Source organism: Limulus polyphemus, unplaced genomic scaffold (assembly GCF_000517525.1).
Source record: "Limulus polyphemus unplaced genomic scaffold, Limulus_polyphemus-2.1.2 Scaffold2169, whole genome shotgun sequence".
Taxonomy (NCBI): Eukaryota; Metazoa; Arthropoda; class Merostomata; order Xiphosura; family Limulidae; genus Limulus; species Limulus polyphemus.
This window is the reverse complement of record NW_013667779.1, coordinates 120,393-138,402: the sequence shown is the minus strand read 5'-3', so window position 1 is coordinate 138,402 and position 18,010 is coordinate 120,393. Positions and strand designations below refer to the sequence as shown.

The following is an 18,010-nucleotide window of genomic DNA, read 5'->3' as shown; positions in this document are numbered from 1 at the left end:
TCTAACTTCTTGAGTGGAATAATAATCAGTTTATGAATTCTTTATGTAAAAAATAGCTAAAAAGTGATTGAATTGTTCAAAGTTTACAGTCTGCTAGATAAAGTATGAAAATAGAAGTACAGTTTTGCAGTCAGTATTATTATATATCGAGAGTGAAAGATTCAATGTATATAATGATGAAGTGTGTGTTTGTGTATTGACATTAACAACAAATTTATTTCCATATGCACTTATAATACCATTAGATTCAACTGTAAAAGCTACTGTCCATCTGTATGTAATGCCTTAGTTAAGCCAATACTTTTGTATGTTTTCTACTGGAACCACATGCACTGTTACAGCTGTGGTTTCAGTGACTAGGCCCTATCATAAGAATACATGAAGCACAGCAGCTGTGGTTTCAGTAACTAGGACCTATCATAATAATACATGAAACACAGCAGCTGTGGTTGCAAGGGCTAGGACCTATCACTGTGCTTCATGTATCCTTATGATAGATCGTAGTCACTGAAACTACGGCTGCTGTGCCTCATGTATTCTTATGATGGATCATAGTCACTGAAACTACAGCTGCTGTGCCTCATGCATTCTCATGATAGGTCCTAGCCATTGCAACCACAGCTGATGCACTTTGTGTATTATTATGATAGGTCCTTGCCACTGAAACCACAGCTGCTCTGCTTCATGTATTCTTATGATAGATCCTAGTCACTGGAATAAGAGCTGCTGTGCTTCATGTATTTTTATGATAGGCCCTAGTCACTGAAACCACAGCTGCTGTTCTTTTTGCAGTGTTATGAGAGACTAATCATCAGAACAATAGTTGCCGTGCTTCATGTACTGTTATGAGAGACAACAGCTAGCCTAGCAACAATGCATTAAGGTGTTTTTTCAACTGTTAGATATATTGGTGCACATGAATCTTTTTTCAGAGGCAAAAGGTAATACATATTACTGAGCAATATAATGGGATGCAAGTTGGAGAATGGACAACTATGGACTGAGCAGTGATTTGGGATATAGGGTTATTAAACCCTTTATGGAATGAGGAATGATTTGACTTTTGTGGAAACTGTTTTTGCAATAAATAACTAAAAGAGACCATGTGTGAATTACATAATTTGGTGTTTCATGTGATGTTAGAGCTGACTGTTTACATAATTTCTGTTTTCTCAGTGAATCGACTAGTGAAGTATACTGGTTATGGCAATGCCGCAGGTCTGTTGGCAAACAGAGGTCTAATGCTTGGTGGTCAGAGCAGTGGTGCTTGTAACTATTCAAGTGAGTCTGAAGAGAGTGACACTGAAGAGTATCTTGCTTGTAAGGAAAGGTAACATTCCATCAGTGATTAACCACTTCTACTGTACATGCACATGTATGCTTAAAGATAATGAGAATTTTATTTTGCATCCAAAGAAAGGACATTTTTTATAAAGACTTAATGACCACTTTTATAACGGAATGTTCATGCCAAAAATTCAAAGTTTTTTTAAGCCATCAAAGTTAAAGGGAAATAATATCAGTACAATATTGTATGTGGAATTTATATAACCAGCAGAAACCTTGGTACTAGTTTTCTTTGTGTTTACTTTCATATTTATTTGAGCATTTTGGATTTGTTTCATCTGTTTAACTTCACATTTTGTTTTATTGACAAAGGTTCTTAATGTTTTTCAAATGCCATACACCATTTGATACATTTTTTTTGAGGTGTTGATCAAATTTTTGGTTGATTGATAAATAATTAGTATTATCTCCTTTTTTTTAGTTGATATTTTTTATACTTTTACCTTACCGTGAATAAATAGGATAATGTTAATACTTAGTTTCCCAAGTAGTTTTTAAGTACATGTGGAAATGTCTATCTTATAGCTGTTTCTGATTTCATGTATTTGTAGTTAAAGCACTTCTATATATATGTATGTATATAGGCACACACACACACACGTTTTTAAATTATTGACTTGTTTGAAATGTTTTACCCAAAAATTGAGATATTTTAGGATGAATAATAATTTGTTTATGAAACTTAATTGACTAAGAATAAAAAATATAGTGAAACTTGTTTGAGAAATATGGAGTATTAATCCTATTCCAAAGGTTAAGTTGATATGATAATTGATGGTTTTGTGAAAGAGTGATTATATGTAGCTCCTACAGAGGTAGACATACTTTAAGTATAGTTAGGTGTAGAGAGTATGATAGGTGATGGCAAAATATTTATATAAAAAGAATTCTTATTTATTGAAAATTATTGTTGTTTATCATATGCAAACAATGCAGATAAGTAAAATAAATTGATCGTGGCCAAAAAATTGTTAGCAAAATGCTGTTGTTAAAATTCAGGTCATAGATCGTCAATAAATCTTAGTTGTTCTGTACTTTTTATGATTTATAATCTGAAGTGTTGACTTCTGCAATTGGCAAAATGAAGTATTGAAAGAAATCTATTAAAGAATATCAACTAAGTTAAAACTGACTGGATACATAAAATGCAACTTGCTGATCAACAGTAAAAAAATTGGGATTCTAAGACAAAAGGAACTATGTTTAATCTACTTTTAAAAGCTTCTAACAAGAAAAGTTTGGAAGTTTCACAACATTAAAAAATTAAGTAAACCAAATTAGATTATATTTGTAAAGCTTAAACTAGATACTATGTATTAAAGTGTTTATTAAGTGTCATAAAATTTGGTTAAGTATTTCTACTGGGAAAGGATTAATATTGAAGAACACAAGATTTATTCTATTTATCTCAGGATATTAATTACTCACATGAGATGTGTACAAAAAAGATATATTGTTAGATGTAAGTATCTTATCTTTAATGCATGTATTTTTAAGAAGCTGAAATAGTTTTTATATTACCTTAAAATGTTAGTATTCTCTGAGAAATTAAAACATTCACAGTCTTTATCTGGGAAAATATTTTGTTTATTAAAATTGATGAGTTTTATGTTGAGGATTAGCCTCTGAAAAGCTTCATATTAAACTTTGTGGGTGGTGGTATTATTATAAGAGATGTTTAAACCTCGTGTAATGCTTCACTGAAAAACTTTTTCTGTTACCTTTGTATTATTATATTTACATGTCACAAGAAAGTTTAAATATGTGATTTAAACTATATATAATGCATGTTGTAATTTTAATTATTCAAGTCTTACAATTACTTGCTCATGTTGTAGAAGCCAACATCACCAGGGATGCTGTATCCATGGCGAGTTAAATGCTGAAAAAGAAATATATATATGTAAAAACTGATAGCCACTAAATTTTTTTTCATGTTAAAGATAAAGACCATCAAATAATAAAACAAGGAGGTTTGGGGGCTTTACCCACTTGACTTGCTAAACCCTCTCATTAACATATATTTTTAAAAGTATGAGTGGTGTTCTTGATGCTTTTCTTCTTATTCTTAATTTAGTCATATTAAACTTAAGTAAATCTTCTGTATTTTTCAAGAATCAATCCAGTAAAAGGCTGCTATGAATCTCCAAGACCTAATCCAATGGAAGGCCTAACAGATGAGCAAAAAGAACAGGAAGCCATGGAGCTCCTGAACATGATGGCTAAGTTGGCAAGGTAATGTAGTCATCTGTATTTAATATAACAACTAATATGCCAGAACTATATGTTAGTCAGCATGGTAGCTTGATTGGCTTTTTATGAATTCAACACAAAGACTTTATTCACTGTTTTGTTTCTGTGTGAGTCCAGCTATCCTAGGGTTTCTGGATAACATTTATTTAAGCATATAAAAACTACACACATAACTGAACAAATAATATTAACTCTTAAGTTTATGGGTCTATACCCAAATAGCATCTTGCATAACTAACTAAACAACATCAGTATAGAAATACGTTTTTTTCCATTGTATAGTTTTCAAATTTCAGTTGCATAACCCCCAGAATCTCCTAAGTGAATATCAAAAGTTTTTAATTTAAGGTAAATGTTTATGTATATTTATTTCCACTTTCTCTATGATATTACTAACTACAGCTATCATCAACTTGTACTTAGTTAAGTTCAATGAAATGTTTAAAATTAAGAGTAGGAAAAATGTACATACCTTTTAATATTTCGTTAAATAATCTTAAAACATCTTCTTTTGGTTATATTCTTAATTACATGTCTTTACATTTTCACAGATAATTTATTTTAATGGTTTATTATCCTTTTCTGCAGTTAGCATTGTTATTTATCGTAACAAACATCAATCGATGTCATCCGGCCAATATTATGGTATCATGGGCAGAGAAACTTTAGCCCTCTGCAGAATGTGGTGCCGTTTGTGTTTTACACCGAGAAGGTGGTGGCTTATATAAAAAATTATATTAAACCTAACATAAATAACACATAATTAAGTAAAATATAAAACTTAAATCTAAATACTATGCAATTGTGTAACTAACTAATGTATTTCTAGGTGGGAAAAAAATGCTAAAGTGTTAGCGAGGACATAAGCAGCAACATTGTTAAGAGCAGTTTGACTAGTTCTCTATTCAGTTCTTCATGTTAATTCTAAGATAACTATTGGGAGATCATATCTAAAATGTGGTCTTTCTATTGGTTATAAACATCTAGCTCAACTAAGTATAATTGGCTGATAAATCACAACTCTATGTGTAGAAAGTGAGCATGGCATTTGTCAAGAGTTCAGAGAAATTTATTTCTACTTTCTCTCAATGTGCTCTAAGGAGCTTGAAAGAGCAATGTGTAAACAGAGCAATAACCTAGTCTCTTTTCTATACATGGAAGTATAGTTTGCAGGATATTGTTAGGTACTAGGAATTCTGTCAGAGAAGTTTAATCTTCATCCCCCCCCCCCCCCAAATTGTCTGCTCTTTCCATTATTTTCCCTCCTCCAAGGGATCTTGTATCTTGCCAGTGTTGGTTCTAATGGCTAAACTTGCTATTGAATGGGTTTCTCATTCTTTTCCAGGATTTTATTCTCATCTTTTCATGGTTCCAAAGGTATCTGTAGATATGTGTTTGGTCTTACATCTTTCATCTTATTTTCTCATTTGGTTCCATCTTAACAAGCCTTCTACACCTATCCTCTTCTCAGGAGGTGGTGCATCTGGGTTGGTTGGTCAACTTGGAAGAGTCGCATCTCACATTCTCATTTATTTGGGTGTTTTTTTTCTTTCACATCTCCACAGGGCCTAGCCTTCTTCTTTTTTTGAAAGACATGGAGTAATTAGTTTATTATGCCATATCTTTTTCTCCTCTCGCTGAATGGGAGGTTCTCACTCTTTTGGGGACTTGGGCTTCCATGGAATCCTGTGTCCCATTGGGTTATACTCATTTGTGACATGTACAATAGACTCTGCATGATCACTGGACCCTTACTTGGGATCCTTTGTCCTCAACTGTTCTCCTTTCTCCCTCCTTACTCAAAGACTTCACCTGGTGATTTAACTACTCCCATAGTGGGTGTTCCTCTTCCTTCCTCTCATCTTAATCTCCTTCTGTTTCTAGATGCCTCCTTGATGAGATGAAAGAGGCATGTATTGACTCTCGCATGCATTCAGGTCAGTGATACCATGACACATCATCTCTTCATATCCATCTCTTAGAACTTTTGGTGGTATGTCAAGTTTTAGATAATTTTTTCTTAAGATATTTCATAGATGGTTAGTGATTATACATACAGTCATGCCCTTACCCTTCCTCTCTTTGAACCTCTAGTCTCTTACTTCTTGTACTATCATTTGCTTAGGTTCTTTTTCTTACTTTTCGTCTGTGGCTGTAGGAGATATGATCATCTAGCTGTCTTTTCTTCTTCGAGGTATTGACTTCCTACTGTTGCCATTCTCCATACTGGCTCTGAATAGGTAAACTCTCTTTTTATATATGTTACTATTACAGTGGTCTATTTTTACATCTCTGAATCATACTCAGTGGCTAGTGGTGCTTCTCAGGGTATACCTAACTTTAAATCTGCACCATGCAACCTTTAAGGTTTATAATGCTCACTGACATGATGGGGGTGTTCCACAAGACTTCTTGAGGGTTACTCTTCGTATATTGCTTTATAATAAAGGTCTGTTCCAGACCGTACTAACTCGTGAACTATCGTGAGTAAAGCAGTGTCAGGGTGGGCAATCCTTCTGGTCCTAATTGAATAAACCAGGACAGACCTGTTTTTCTAAGTAGGGTTTTCATGTTCACCCATTGCACAGGCTTAAGGTGTTGTGTTCCTCCAGGCACTCCAAACTTTTTACCCCTCTTCCAGTGGAGTACGTGAGTCCTTGCTGCTTACCAGTTCTCAGCTGTTGGTGTGGTGGACCACAGAGGTTTCCTCCTGAGTGTTATCACTTCCACTCAGTAGAGTGGTGGTGGTGGTGGTCTGTTGGTATAGATTGTGTGTACTTTCCTCCTATTTGCAGATCATAGAAAACTTCCTGATGCCACCTGGTTTTGTACAGAACCAGCCAACATAAGTCCTAACACGTGTGATTGGCAGAGACCCTCCAAAAATTCCTGACACCACCTTGTTTTGGACTGGAGTTGACCCAACACGTTTGCATCTCCCCTGCCTACTGTTGCCCAGATGTCAGGTTCCTAGGTGGCTTGGTGTTGGTTGTATACTGGGTCTGCACACATGAGTCCTGCCTAGGTTGCCCAGAATTACTTCTCCCTTCTGCTTCCTGGTATGGAGGTGAAGACTTTTGGGACCCTTCTCCTACTGCAAACCAGAAGGCACATACCCAATGCTGCCTGGCTTTGGACTTGAGTTGACCACCAAGTACAGTATGACATGCCCTAGGTCATCTGGCACATCCATTTCTTGTATTGGACTTGCTTTCTTTCCATCTGGCTTGGTAACACATATCTTCACTGCAGGTGAAGAGTATACCTTATTACAGATGAGGTGCAGTTTCCCATGTATTTTCATGTTTTAGAGTATCACGTTTCATGGATTCTCTTTGGGTGCCTTCTGTAGGTAGCTCATCTAAGTAAATTTTTCACCAGTCCCTCCACCATTGTAGTGTGGGTTTCTAGCTATTATTGTGAGAATAGGTAAAGTATCATGTCGGAAGCTAGCATTTTCCAACACCAAAGATGTTTTTCTAATACATACTTACCTCTTCTCAAACTTTCCACATATCCTCACAACTTTTGGTACATCTTCTCTTGCTTAATCTTGAAATGATGATTTTACTCTACAATATAGAGGGAGTCAGCTGCACTAGGAGGGTTGCCGTATGCTCATTTGCATGCTACAATGCAGCTATACCATGTGGAAACACACGATGTTAGGGCATAGCCTCAAGGCTTGTGGTGAGTGAAAATTGCTCACATAGAGGGCAACAGAAATTAAGAAAAGCTATTATGTGACAGAGATAAGTATCTATCAGAAATACTCCTTCAATGTTGGAAAATGTTAATCTTAATAATGTGCCTTAGAAGGGAAAGAATCTATTGTAAAACCTAAAAATTTAACATCTTGGATCAGAAAAGTATGGGAAGTTAACAAGTATAATGTGAGCATAATAAGCAATGTTTGTAACAGAAATATCAAACACTCTCTCCACACATAAATATTGAACTTTGTGTTCTATATTGGAAAGTTTGTCAGGTGATCATTGATTTGGAAAGTTCTTACCTGATAATAAAACTCTACTAAAAATATTTACAGTAGATAATACAGAAAACAAAATTGTCTAGATTAGGTGCTAAGAATGATTTGCCTAGGAACCTTATAATTTACATTTAAGTGTTTTAAAATGTTTCTTTTAGTTGATTATATTGTTTAAAATCATGACTTCAAACCATATATTTTGATTGGCTGATCACTTTCTTTCAGTCACATCAGTGGCAGTTGTCATTAGTTAAACTCTTGTTAAGTTGTGATAAAAAAAAACAACAACGTGGAAGTGAGGTGGTGTTTCAACTAAACATATCAGCTGATGTGATCCAATGTATTAGCCAGACCACCATTCCTATATGTCAAGTTTTGTTTCATAAATACTTTACAGTGTCAATTGCAGAATGTTTTGTGCATTCTAACTTACAATTCTAAATTGGATGCATAAAAGAAATAGCCAAAAAACTTGGCAGCACCTATAATTTGTTCCTTTAGGTAATTTTTATCAACCTCATTTAACCTTTTAAGTACAGGCAGATGTGATTACCATCTGCTCGACTAGAGAAGGACATTTATGCAACAAAAATACATAAACTCTATGCATTCTTCACAAAATCTCGTAAGACTTTGTTAAAGTTTATAAGTATTTTATACACAAAGAATGACATTATTTTAATTATGTCTTTCTAATAAAAATGTTATTTATCTACAGCAGTTATTTGCATTCAAACTGTTAAAATAGTTTAAGTGCAAGGTAATTTTCATTCTAAGTATGAAAATACTTTTCTTCATCTTATAGTTTCATATTTCATTTGTATAACATCTATAACCTCCTAAATTAACATCAAAAGTTTTTTAAGGTAAATTTGGTATTTTATTTTTCATTTTATCAACCATATCACTACCGAGCTATATCATCAATGTACAATGCAATGAAATGATTAAAATTAGGAAATAGAAGAAAAAAAATGACATACCATTTAATTTTTTGTAGAATATCTTTAAAGATATTGTCTTTGTTATATTTGTAATTTTGGGTTTTTCACAGATAGTTAATTTTTAATGTTTTATTTTCCTTTCTTGTCCTTTACCACTTAAGTCATCTTGACACAAGTCAATGGTGTCCTTGAGGCATATTACAGTTTGTTTGGGAGATATGTGCAACTCTTTGGAAAAATGTTTGTTCACTGTGTAATATCTTAAGCCTTGAGAACTGACACAAAGGATGATGTATATTTAAAAAAATGTTTAAACTTTTTAATTATGCATTTTAAAACATAATCAATACATAATTAACTAAAATATAAAAGTAAGACCTAAATACAATTTAATTGTATCACTAACTATAACATATTTAGGTAAGAAACAACTGTAAGTGCTATAGTCGATCAAGAGCAGCCAACAGTTACATGTACTTCGTGACAATAACTCCTCACCAATTTAAAAGTAACTGTAACAGTGTAAAATGTGCTCTTTCTAATGATTATACACATGTTTATGTAACATCTATATGTATGCTATAAAACTCAAATCTGTAGAAGGTGGGCATGGTACCTGTCAGGGTTTGAAAACGTTTGTTACTTGTTTTAACTGCATTCGTTCAGAGAATTTTGAAATGTATGAATCAAAAAGGTTATGTAAGCATCTTGTAGTCTAGATGTACATCTACAATACTGCCATTGTATTATTGAAGATACAGAGTGCCAAAGTAGAGAATTTTCATACCTCGTTGGTTACGTGATAATACATCTGAAGTTTTTAAGTAGTTTTCTTAAAGGTTTCTTTTCAAATAAAGGACTTAAATTTAGATAACATAAAACTTTGAATTATAACATACTTTATAATGTTAATTTAGTGCACATAAATTGATATTAAAGGGGTTTAATTAACTTTTGAATGTAACACAGTAACTTGTGCAGAAAAGGGTACCTGTAGCGAAAGGGTTAAATATCTACACTTTTATTTGTAATTGTATCTTAATAAATTTATAATAATAATTATTTGGTTTGTTTCGGAGTACAAAATCATCATATTTATGGTTAACATGAACTAGTATTAATTGTGAATTTTTCTTCTTATGGAAAAGTGTAATATTAGTGAAGAAAAGAAAGAATTCCTGAAAAATGAACTAGTATTGTTTGACATACTTCAATACTTGGATTCTCTCAGGGTATTAACAGACATACTAACTTTTTTTTTTTTTTAGTCCATTAACTTTTACTTACTCTTTTAATACTTCAAACACATAAAGATCATTTGAGGGAACTAATAGACATGCTATCCCCCTTTTGTTTATCTTTAACATTTATTTACTACATTTAGTGCTCAAACAAATCTCTTGGTTAACACTACTTAATAACTAGTTCTGGCTTTTCTGCCACAGGCCTACATTTAGTGAAGCATTCATTACATTTCAAGTGATGTGTGTGAGAAAGTAATGGCATTAAGAACTGTACTAGGGGTAAATGTAAGTTCAAAATTAATGACAATGACAACAAAAGAGAATAATTCTACATGTATTGATTTCTGAACTGATTATGTTTGATCTTTTGAGCTGTAGTGACTTGGTTTTCTTTTCTGATCAATAACAGAGATGGCATTGTACAACCTATGAGAGTTGGTACTGATGGTAAACCTCACCCTGTAAAACATATACCAGAACATCAGAAGGAGGAAGACTCTGAAGAAACTGATTCAAATTGAGAAGTAACAGGTGATCTGGATTTCTGGGCTTTAAGAATCCAAATTAACTATGGTCACAAAGCTTGTGTTAATACTATTAGCACAAATCTGAATGTATTCAAGGACATGTGCTCTTTCTAAGTTTGCTTTTGCAGTTACCAAATTTAATTATTAGTTACAGGGTTTGATCAGGGTAAAATTTCAATATTCTAGTCGTAATTTACTAAGTGACATGTTATCTTTCATCTTGTGATTCTTGTAGATATATATATATATATATGTTGTTTTATTACAAATATTTCTGTATCGGTAACAACATCTTAGAGAAATCAACCAGCTGATGGAATAACTATCATAATAATTAATTTTTTCATATTCAGACAAAGAGTGATGGTAGAAAATTTAACTTGTAAGTGTACAAATATCTCTTACTTATGGTCTTTGAACAGTGTCTAATTCCAGCCCATGATGCATTTAATAAAACAACCATAATATGTAAATTAATAACTAGTTTTTCAATATTCAGTCACAGTGTGATGATAGGACATTTAACTTCTTAGTGTATAAGCATCTCATACTTGTTTTTGAACAGTGTCAAATTCCATCCCATGATGTATTTAATGGAACAACTGTAAGTCATAGATTAATATTAATTTTTCCATATTTAGTCACATAGTGATAGTACGAAATTTAACTTCTTGGTGTATAAGTATCTCATACTTGTCTTTGAACAGTGTCAAATTCCATCCCATGATGTATTTAATGGAACAACTGTAAGTCATAGATTAATAATTAATTTTTCCATATTTAATCACATAGTGATGATACAAAATTTAATTTGGATGTGTGCAAGAATCTCATACTTGTGGTCTTTGAACATTCTAATTCCAACCTGATGTATTCCAACATTTTTATTTGATAGTCATTATTGTATTTTTTGCTTTGTTAAATAAGGAAAGTAAAGGTGTAAATTAATACATAATAAGCTGTAAAACAGATTACAGAATATTCTTCACACTACTGTATCGTGTCTTGTGAAATGTACACCTCTTGACAGTGTTTAAATAAGATATGTTGTGTGTGTGTGTGAGAGAGAGAGAGAACTCCATATATGGGATGTTAGTATTTTGATAGCCTTTCTATATGGTAGGTATATTATTTCTAAATGTGTGAATTAAGTAACTTAGATCTGCATATAAGTAACCACTGTCCAGTAACAGTAAATGTAAATTATCAGTTTTTGTATAATAAGCTAGTGTGTAATGTACATTGATTTGTTTTTGTAGAATTACGTTCAGAGTTTGGGACACATTTATGAATTGAAAAAATTCAATTTAACAACTGTTGATAATTTTTGTTGTTATCGTTTATTTTGCTCTTTTTTCTATCATATTTATTGAACAAAAATATTATACATATATAATTTTTATTGAATGTTTTATTTCATCTTTTTTTCAGGAAAACTTTATTAAAAGAATTGAGAACCAATTTGCATTTTAAAACCTTCAGGTACAATTAAAAATTTTTTTCAGTGTTAGAAATTATTTACTAGTAGAAAAAGGTTTTTTTTTTAACCCACACGACATGACAGATACATACTGATCATATGAGGTAGGTATAAATACTACTAAAAGTTTTCTATCACCTCATTGTAAGAGTTTATCATGTACTAAACAAGATGTAGTCAAATGTTCATACTGTTGTAGTGGAACTAGTTTATAACATAGAGAACATAAAACTTTCTGAATAAAAAGTTAGTCATTAGGATTGCTGATGTGGTGTAAGTAACACCAATAATAGCACAACTACCTTCTTACAGCTTCATGTAAGACCAATCAATTTCCATGTTTTGAATTATACAAATTATAATGATATCTAATAATTCTCATACCAGAAAAACGAGTGTGTTAAAGACAGCCATCAAAGTGTGTATGGTGACTGAACAAGAAACTGTTATGATATTGTACTTGGAACCAGCTACCAAACCTATTTAACTTTTCTGTTTAAAGCGTTAATGAAACTTGAAGGTCAATACAAGCTCAAACATGAGCATCCAGTTTGTTGTTTGTTATTGTCTTTTTTTTTCATGAAAACTCAATAGAAAATAAAGAAAAGTAATGAATAAAAGGAAATTATAGTACCAAAATATGTTGTAATGTGTCATGTAAGTGCATTATTGGTCAAGTTTTATCTGTGTCATGATTAATTATGGGAAGTGGTATATTTTTTTTTCTCTCTTTCTCTCTCTATATTTATATATATATGTATGTATATATGTGTGTATGTTATTTTAATGTGATTACGTTTGAAGATTTTTCATTGTTAGCCGTAAAGAAAAATATTTTACTAGTATATCAGGGAGAAAATCATCTTATTGGGGTAACTATAATGTACAGGGTATATCACTCTTTCATAAGAAAGTTTTGATACGTTGATATCTTGCCATGTCTTCCAAAAGTATTAGCATGAAACAGCTTAGAAATACTATGTTAAATGTATTATAACATGGCACAACTTTTATTACATGAGCAAAAATAATACATGGTCATTTGACAGTTTACACTTGAAATTGGTATTGTTAGGCCCATTTCATATATTCTAATAAACAGTATTAGGAATGTGATCATGAGAAGAGTTTTTCGTTTTTTGGAAAAAATCGTGAAGTTCGTGTTTATGTTAAGGGCATATTTATTGTGTGTTGTTTTAGAGTATAAAGTTTCAAACTTTTGTATAAACACATATAAATGTTTGCATATAGTCTCAAAGCATATTTTATTACACATTATTTACATGAAAATGTTATTATCAAAATACTAATTTATAACGTTAGTTTCTTGGTGCCACATTTCCAATTTGTAGGATCAATGGAGATTAGGTAGAGATAGATAGTCATTTGTTCATACTTTTTACTGAAGAATTCGACTAAAATCTGTTCATTAGGAGTGGGTTAAATTACTTAATCACGTGTATATGTAACAATAACATCAAAAGCTTGCATATACCTGAAGCTGTAAATCTTTTAATCAACTGAAATGCTCGGTTATTATTACCTTTTGACCAGTCAGGATTATATACGGTTTTCGATCCAATCTGACAAGTTCTTCCTTAACTAATATACGTACTTCTCCATTTTTTATTGGACCTTCAAAGTGTACTGTTTTGGAGTAGATGGTATTATAGACGTATAGATAAGGTATTTCTATGTCGTTAGGCAGTCTTTAAAAATCCAAGTCCCCAATAATTATTATTATTATACTGATATTATATAGCTTTGAATTAATATTGTTTGTCAGCATGTTATCAGTTGAAAACAATTTGAGACTGAATTGTATTTGTTGTCACTGCTGTTTGTTTTAAGTTTATTTTTAGTATTTGAAATTTCTTTGTTTATTGAGATCCTACTTGGATAGCCCTCCTTCCCAAGTTCTTGTAGGGGCGCTTATTAATAAACTGTTTTTTGCTTGGCAACGACGTCTCGCAATCAGCTCATTCTCAGTACGTTTAATATAACGATCTGCTAAAGAAATGTTTACATAGCAACCACGTATCTCTCGAACAATCCATTCTCAGTACGTTTAATATAACGATCTGCTAAAAAAATGTTTACATAGCAATCGTATATTTGAAATACCTTCTTTCCAGAATATTTGATATAACAACCTTGTTTACCATTTTAACGAGCTCCAAAATAACTTTAAGAAACATATTCTTTAACTTATGTATGATTCACTTACCATTATATTATCAATTGTTGTCATGTTTCTTAAAAAAAATAAAAAGATACAGCAATAAATGCTTGGCGTTATAGCAACAAAAAAGTTATACAGAGGTTGAGCACATGATATCAACATGATTTTGGAGCCTCACCATGTCATTATAGTCCATGTCGTTTCGTCTGGTCATGCTATGTCTTACGACTGTGTATCTTGACAATAACCTTGCAGCATAGTTTCCATTCCAAAGAGCTCCGTCGTAACGTTGTCATGCCAAAACATACTTCTCATACCTGCTGGCTTTCCACAAACCAACTAATTTATGAGGACAACGGTTTCTCAGAGCCTGTTTCAACAGTGTAATCGTACAGAAATCCATAGACGCTTCGTCCAACGACTTGACTAGTATATCTTCATATGGATTACCATGAAAACCCGTTTTATTCTCCGTACAGAAATCCATAGACGCTTCGTCCAACGACTTGATTAGTATATCTTCAAATGGATTACCATGAAAACCCGTTTTATTCTCCGTACAGAAATCCATAGACGCTTCGTCCAACGACTTGACTAGTATGTCTTCAAATGGATTACCATGAAAACCCGTTTTATTCTCCGTACAGAAATCCATAGAAGCTGTATTCAACGACTTGATTAGTATATCTTCGAATGGACTACCATGAATATCCGTTTCATTCTCCGACTACCTGAGGTGTTGTGGAAACAACTTGTGTACACGTGATTTGTGTCACTTTTTCCTACAGAGGTCCTTCTTGATAATGATGCGTACTGTTGCTTGAGAAACGAGGAGAGATCTTGACATTGGCGTCTGTGTTCATAGGTTCTAACTTATTACAAGATGTCGCAATTTCTTTACCATAGCTGTGGTATGACTTGTAGGTATCTTTCTGGATGGTCCTCGGCCCCAAGTTGATTCAACGTTCCTTTGTTTTCTCATACCATTTATTACGAGAGATATCCCCGTCTTGGAAATTTTAAATCCTAAGTCTGAACACATCTTTATGATGTGAGTGCTTGAATATTTTGGCATCGGAACGGACTGCTACAAGCATTTCCCTAAAGCGATCAATTGTCAGTGGCATCACACTACATACGAAACACAAAAGAATGCCAAAATGTAGTTATGATACATATCGTTCCACCGCGACTTTATGTCAGCTGCAGTTGACACGTTACCTGTTGATTTGTATATTCAAAATTGTTTTAATTTAATGTAATTAACCCTCTGTATATTAAAGAATGTAAGTTGGCCATCAGGCTAGATAGCATGACAAAGCTTCAGTCGAAAGAGCCTAATAATATTAAGATTTTACCGTTAATCGATCCAATGCGGGGATTTCAGAAGTATTAGCGCTTTAATATAATTTCAACTAAACTCCACTGTTATCTCTAACGATCAAACCATTCACTCAACACCAGACGTCATCGAGCCAGCCATACTTCAATATTCAATTAAATTCAAAACTGGAATAGGTGAAAGTATATATTTAATTCGCCACATAGTAGCCTAAATTAATTAATATTATGACATTGCGCCTAATTTATTATTCGGTAATTTACAGCGGACCAGCTGTTTAATAATTATATTATAGAGTTCTTTTCGCCAAAGGTAAAACTGAACATGTAATTTGTGACGTAGAAACCTATTGCATTCTTTGATTTGTCACTTTCTCTGTGCTTTGGACTACAGTTTCGCCTATTCAAGGCTTATCCACATAACTTGGGTCAACAAACCAATATAATATAGTTAGCATAACTGATAATCTGTGATTAAGGTTTGATATCAAAGTTTTAATACCACATTTTTTATTTTTAAGTTAACTGTAATTAACAGACTCCGAAACCATACTCCAACTCACTTTGGAGCGAGGTTCTCATATATAAAGTGAAAGCCACAATTTAGAAAGGTGAACATTTCTGGTACACCGAAAACCAAAAGCAAATTTTTTCGCACTTACACGAGTTTGGTGCAAGTGATAAATGCATAACGTTCAGACAACTGGTTTTGTATCATTGTAACGTTATTTCTGTACTAGTTACAAATTGTCATGGGTCGTTCACCCACTGGTGTTTCTGAACCTTACTATGGAAGGTGGCACTGGAGAAGTTCTTAATTTTTGTGCTAATATGTTCACAAGTAACGTAGTAATTTAGGTGCCACATAAAAGGCTTGTAAAAAAAATATCTCTATAGGTGTGGGGGATAAGTTAGAAAATTGGATAAGAGTGACTGGATGGAAGAAAGCAGAAGGTTCTATGCACACGTCCCGTGTTTTGTTTGTCTAATGTGCCATTCAATAAATAAACGATTTTTGTTGCACTGTGGAATGTTTATAGTCTCTTTCCTCAAATCAACCAGGTCGGTTTATTTCCATAATACGTTTTTTGCTGAACTTCTAGTAAGAGCGGATTCTATCCTTACCTGTAGCAAAGAAGCATAATGAAAATTCAACAGAGTAAGGTAATGTGGCTTATGTTTTGGATTCGTTACCACAGAATTTTTTATATTTTTGACAAGTGTGCTTTTCTGTGCTCCTTTTGTACACAAGAGCACAACTTTGACGAAAATTGGAATTATTATTTTCCAATCGAGGGAATTTTGAGCGAGAGAAGGGGCTTAATACTGAAGCCAGACCACAATCCGAGAAGGTAGCATTGGCTTAGAAGGAGTCCTCTTGTATGAGGGTATTTGCCACTGATATGAAAGACCAAGTCCACGGTCTTGATCTGGCCATATATTTATATAGGAAAGAACAATAGCCCAAAACTTCACAAGCTTCTTTTCCTGAACCCGAACTTCAGCAGGGAGGAGGTAAAAATGACTAACCTAAATAAACATTGTGTTGAAGCTGAATAAATTCCGTTGTACTTTTAACAAAATATTAAACAATGCTATAAAGCTTATGAAGGATCATAAACTAAAAGTTATCTGCCTTCCAGCCACATATCGAAAACAGTAGAAAGATTGTTGAATAAGCAGTAATCACAACGATCCTATTCGATAGGGGCCCGGCATGGCTAGTTGGTTAGGGCGCATAACTCGCAATCTGAGGGTCGTGGGTTCGAATCTCCGTCCCACCAAACATGCTCGCTCTTTCAGCCATGGGGCGTTATAATGTGACGGTCAATCCCACTATTCGTTGGTAAAAGATTTGGCGGTAAGTAGTGATGACTAGCTGCCGTCCCTCTAGTCTTTCACTGCTAAATTAGGGACGGCTAGCGCAGATAGCCCTCGTGTAGCTTTGCGCGAAATAAAAAAACAACAAAAAACCTATTCGATCACATATCTGTCAAGTCCCGAAATGCAGCTACTATTTATGGATTGGTGTTCCTGTTCTGTTTAAACGTGGTATTGGAAGCCAATGTCATCAATGTATAGTGGAGACTTTATGGAAAGCTTGTCAAGATGGATAGTCTAAAGTTGACCTCGCCATATTTCACAAGAGATTATTACAGTGGAAAGTTCAAAGTGCTTAATCATAGCCATCAGACTGATCACGATCGATGAAGAAGAAAGAATAGTTTAATTAAGTGCAGCATTGTACTTCTAAAATGTAATTAATCTGAGTACTTGGCACTGTATATATAAATATAGTTATAATTTAGATACTAAATTCAATAAGATTGTCGTTAAACAAATAGATTTGTTTGTTTGGTTGGAATTAAGCACAAAGCTACACAATGGGCTATCTGTGCTCTGCCCACCATGGGTATCGAAACCAGGTTTCTGGCATTGTAAGTCCGCAGGGGGTTAAACAAATAGAATTCAAAAGACCTAGAAATTCACCTTTTTACTCCTGAAGAAGAACAGAGAAATGTTCGAAAGCGCTCAACTTTCAGGGTATTTTGAATTCCACTTGAATTTTTTAATCATTCTTTGTACTACTTTTTCTAACGTGGTGACCACGTGAGGTCAGATCTTTTATTTTTAGAGTAAGCCACCACTTGGGCAACTTGTTACCCCTTTCCTCTGTTACATAAAAAATAACACATACAGT

General features: G+C 33.3%; 1 protein-coding gene across 2 annotated transcripts in view; it reads left to right on the top strand.

Annotated features, from left to right (window-relative positions):
* Window positions 1–13,253, top strand: part of LOC106466151 (synembryn-A-like) — a 70,230-nt gene extending 56,977 nt beyond the window's left edge. For both annotated transcript variants that reach the window (XM_022394112.1, XM_013926394.2), the window contains exons 13-15: window positions 1,177–1,330; window positions 3,463–3,582; window positions 10,189–13,253. In XM_022394112.1, coding sequence (XP_022249820.1) covers window positions 1,177–1,330; window positions 3,463–3,582; window positions 10,189–10,300 — 386 coding nt within the window. In that variant the 3' untranslated portion in view covers window positions 10,301–13,253. The remainder of the gene's footprint in view (window positions 1–1,176; window positions 1,331–3,462; window positions 3,583–10,188) is intronic.
* Window positions 13,254–18,010: the final 4,757 nt, after the last annotated feature.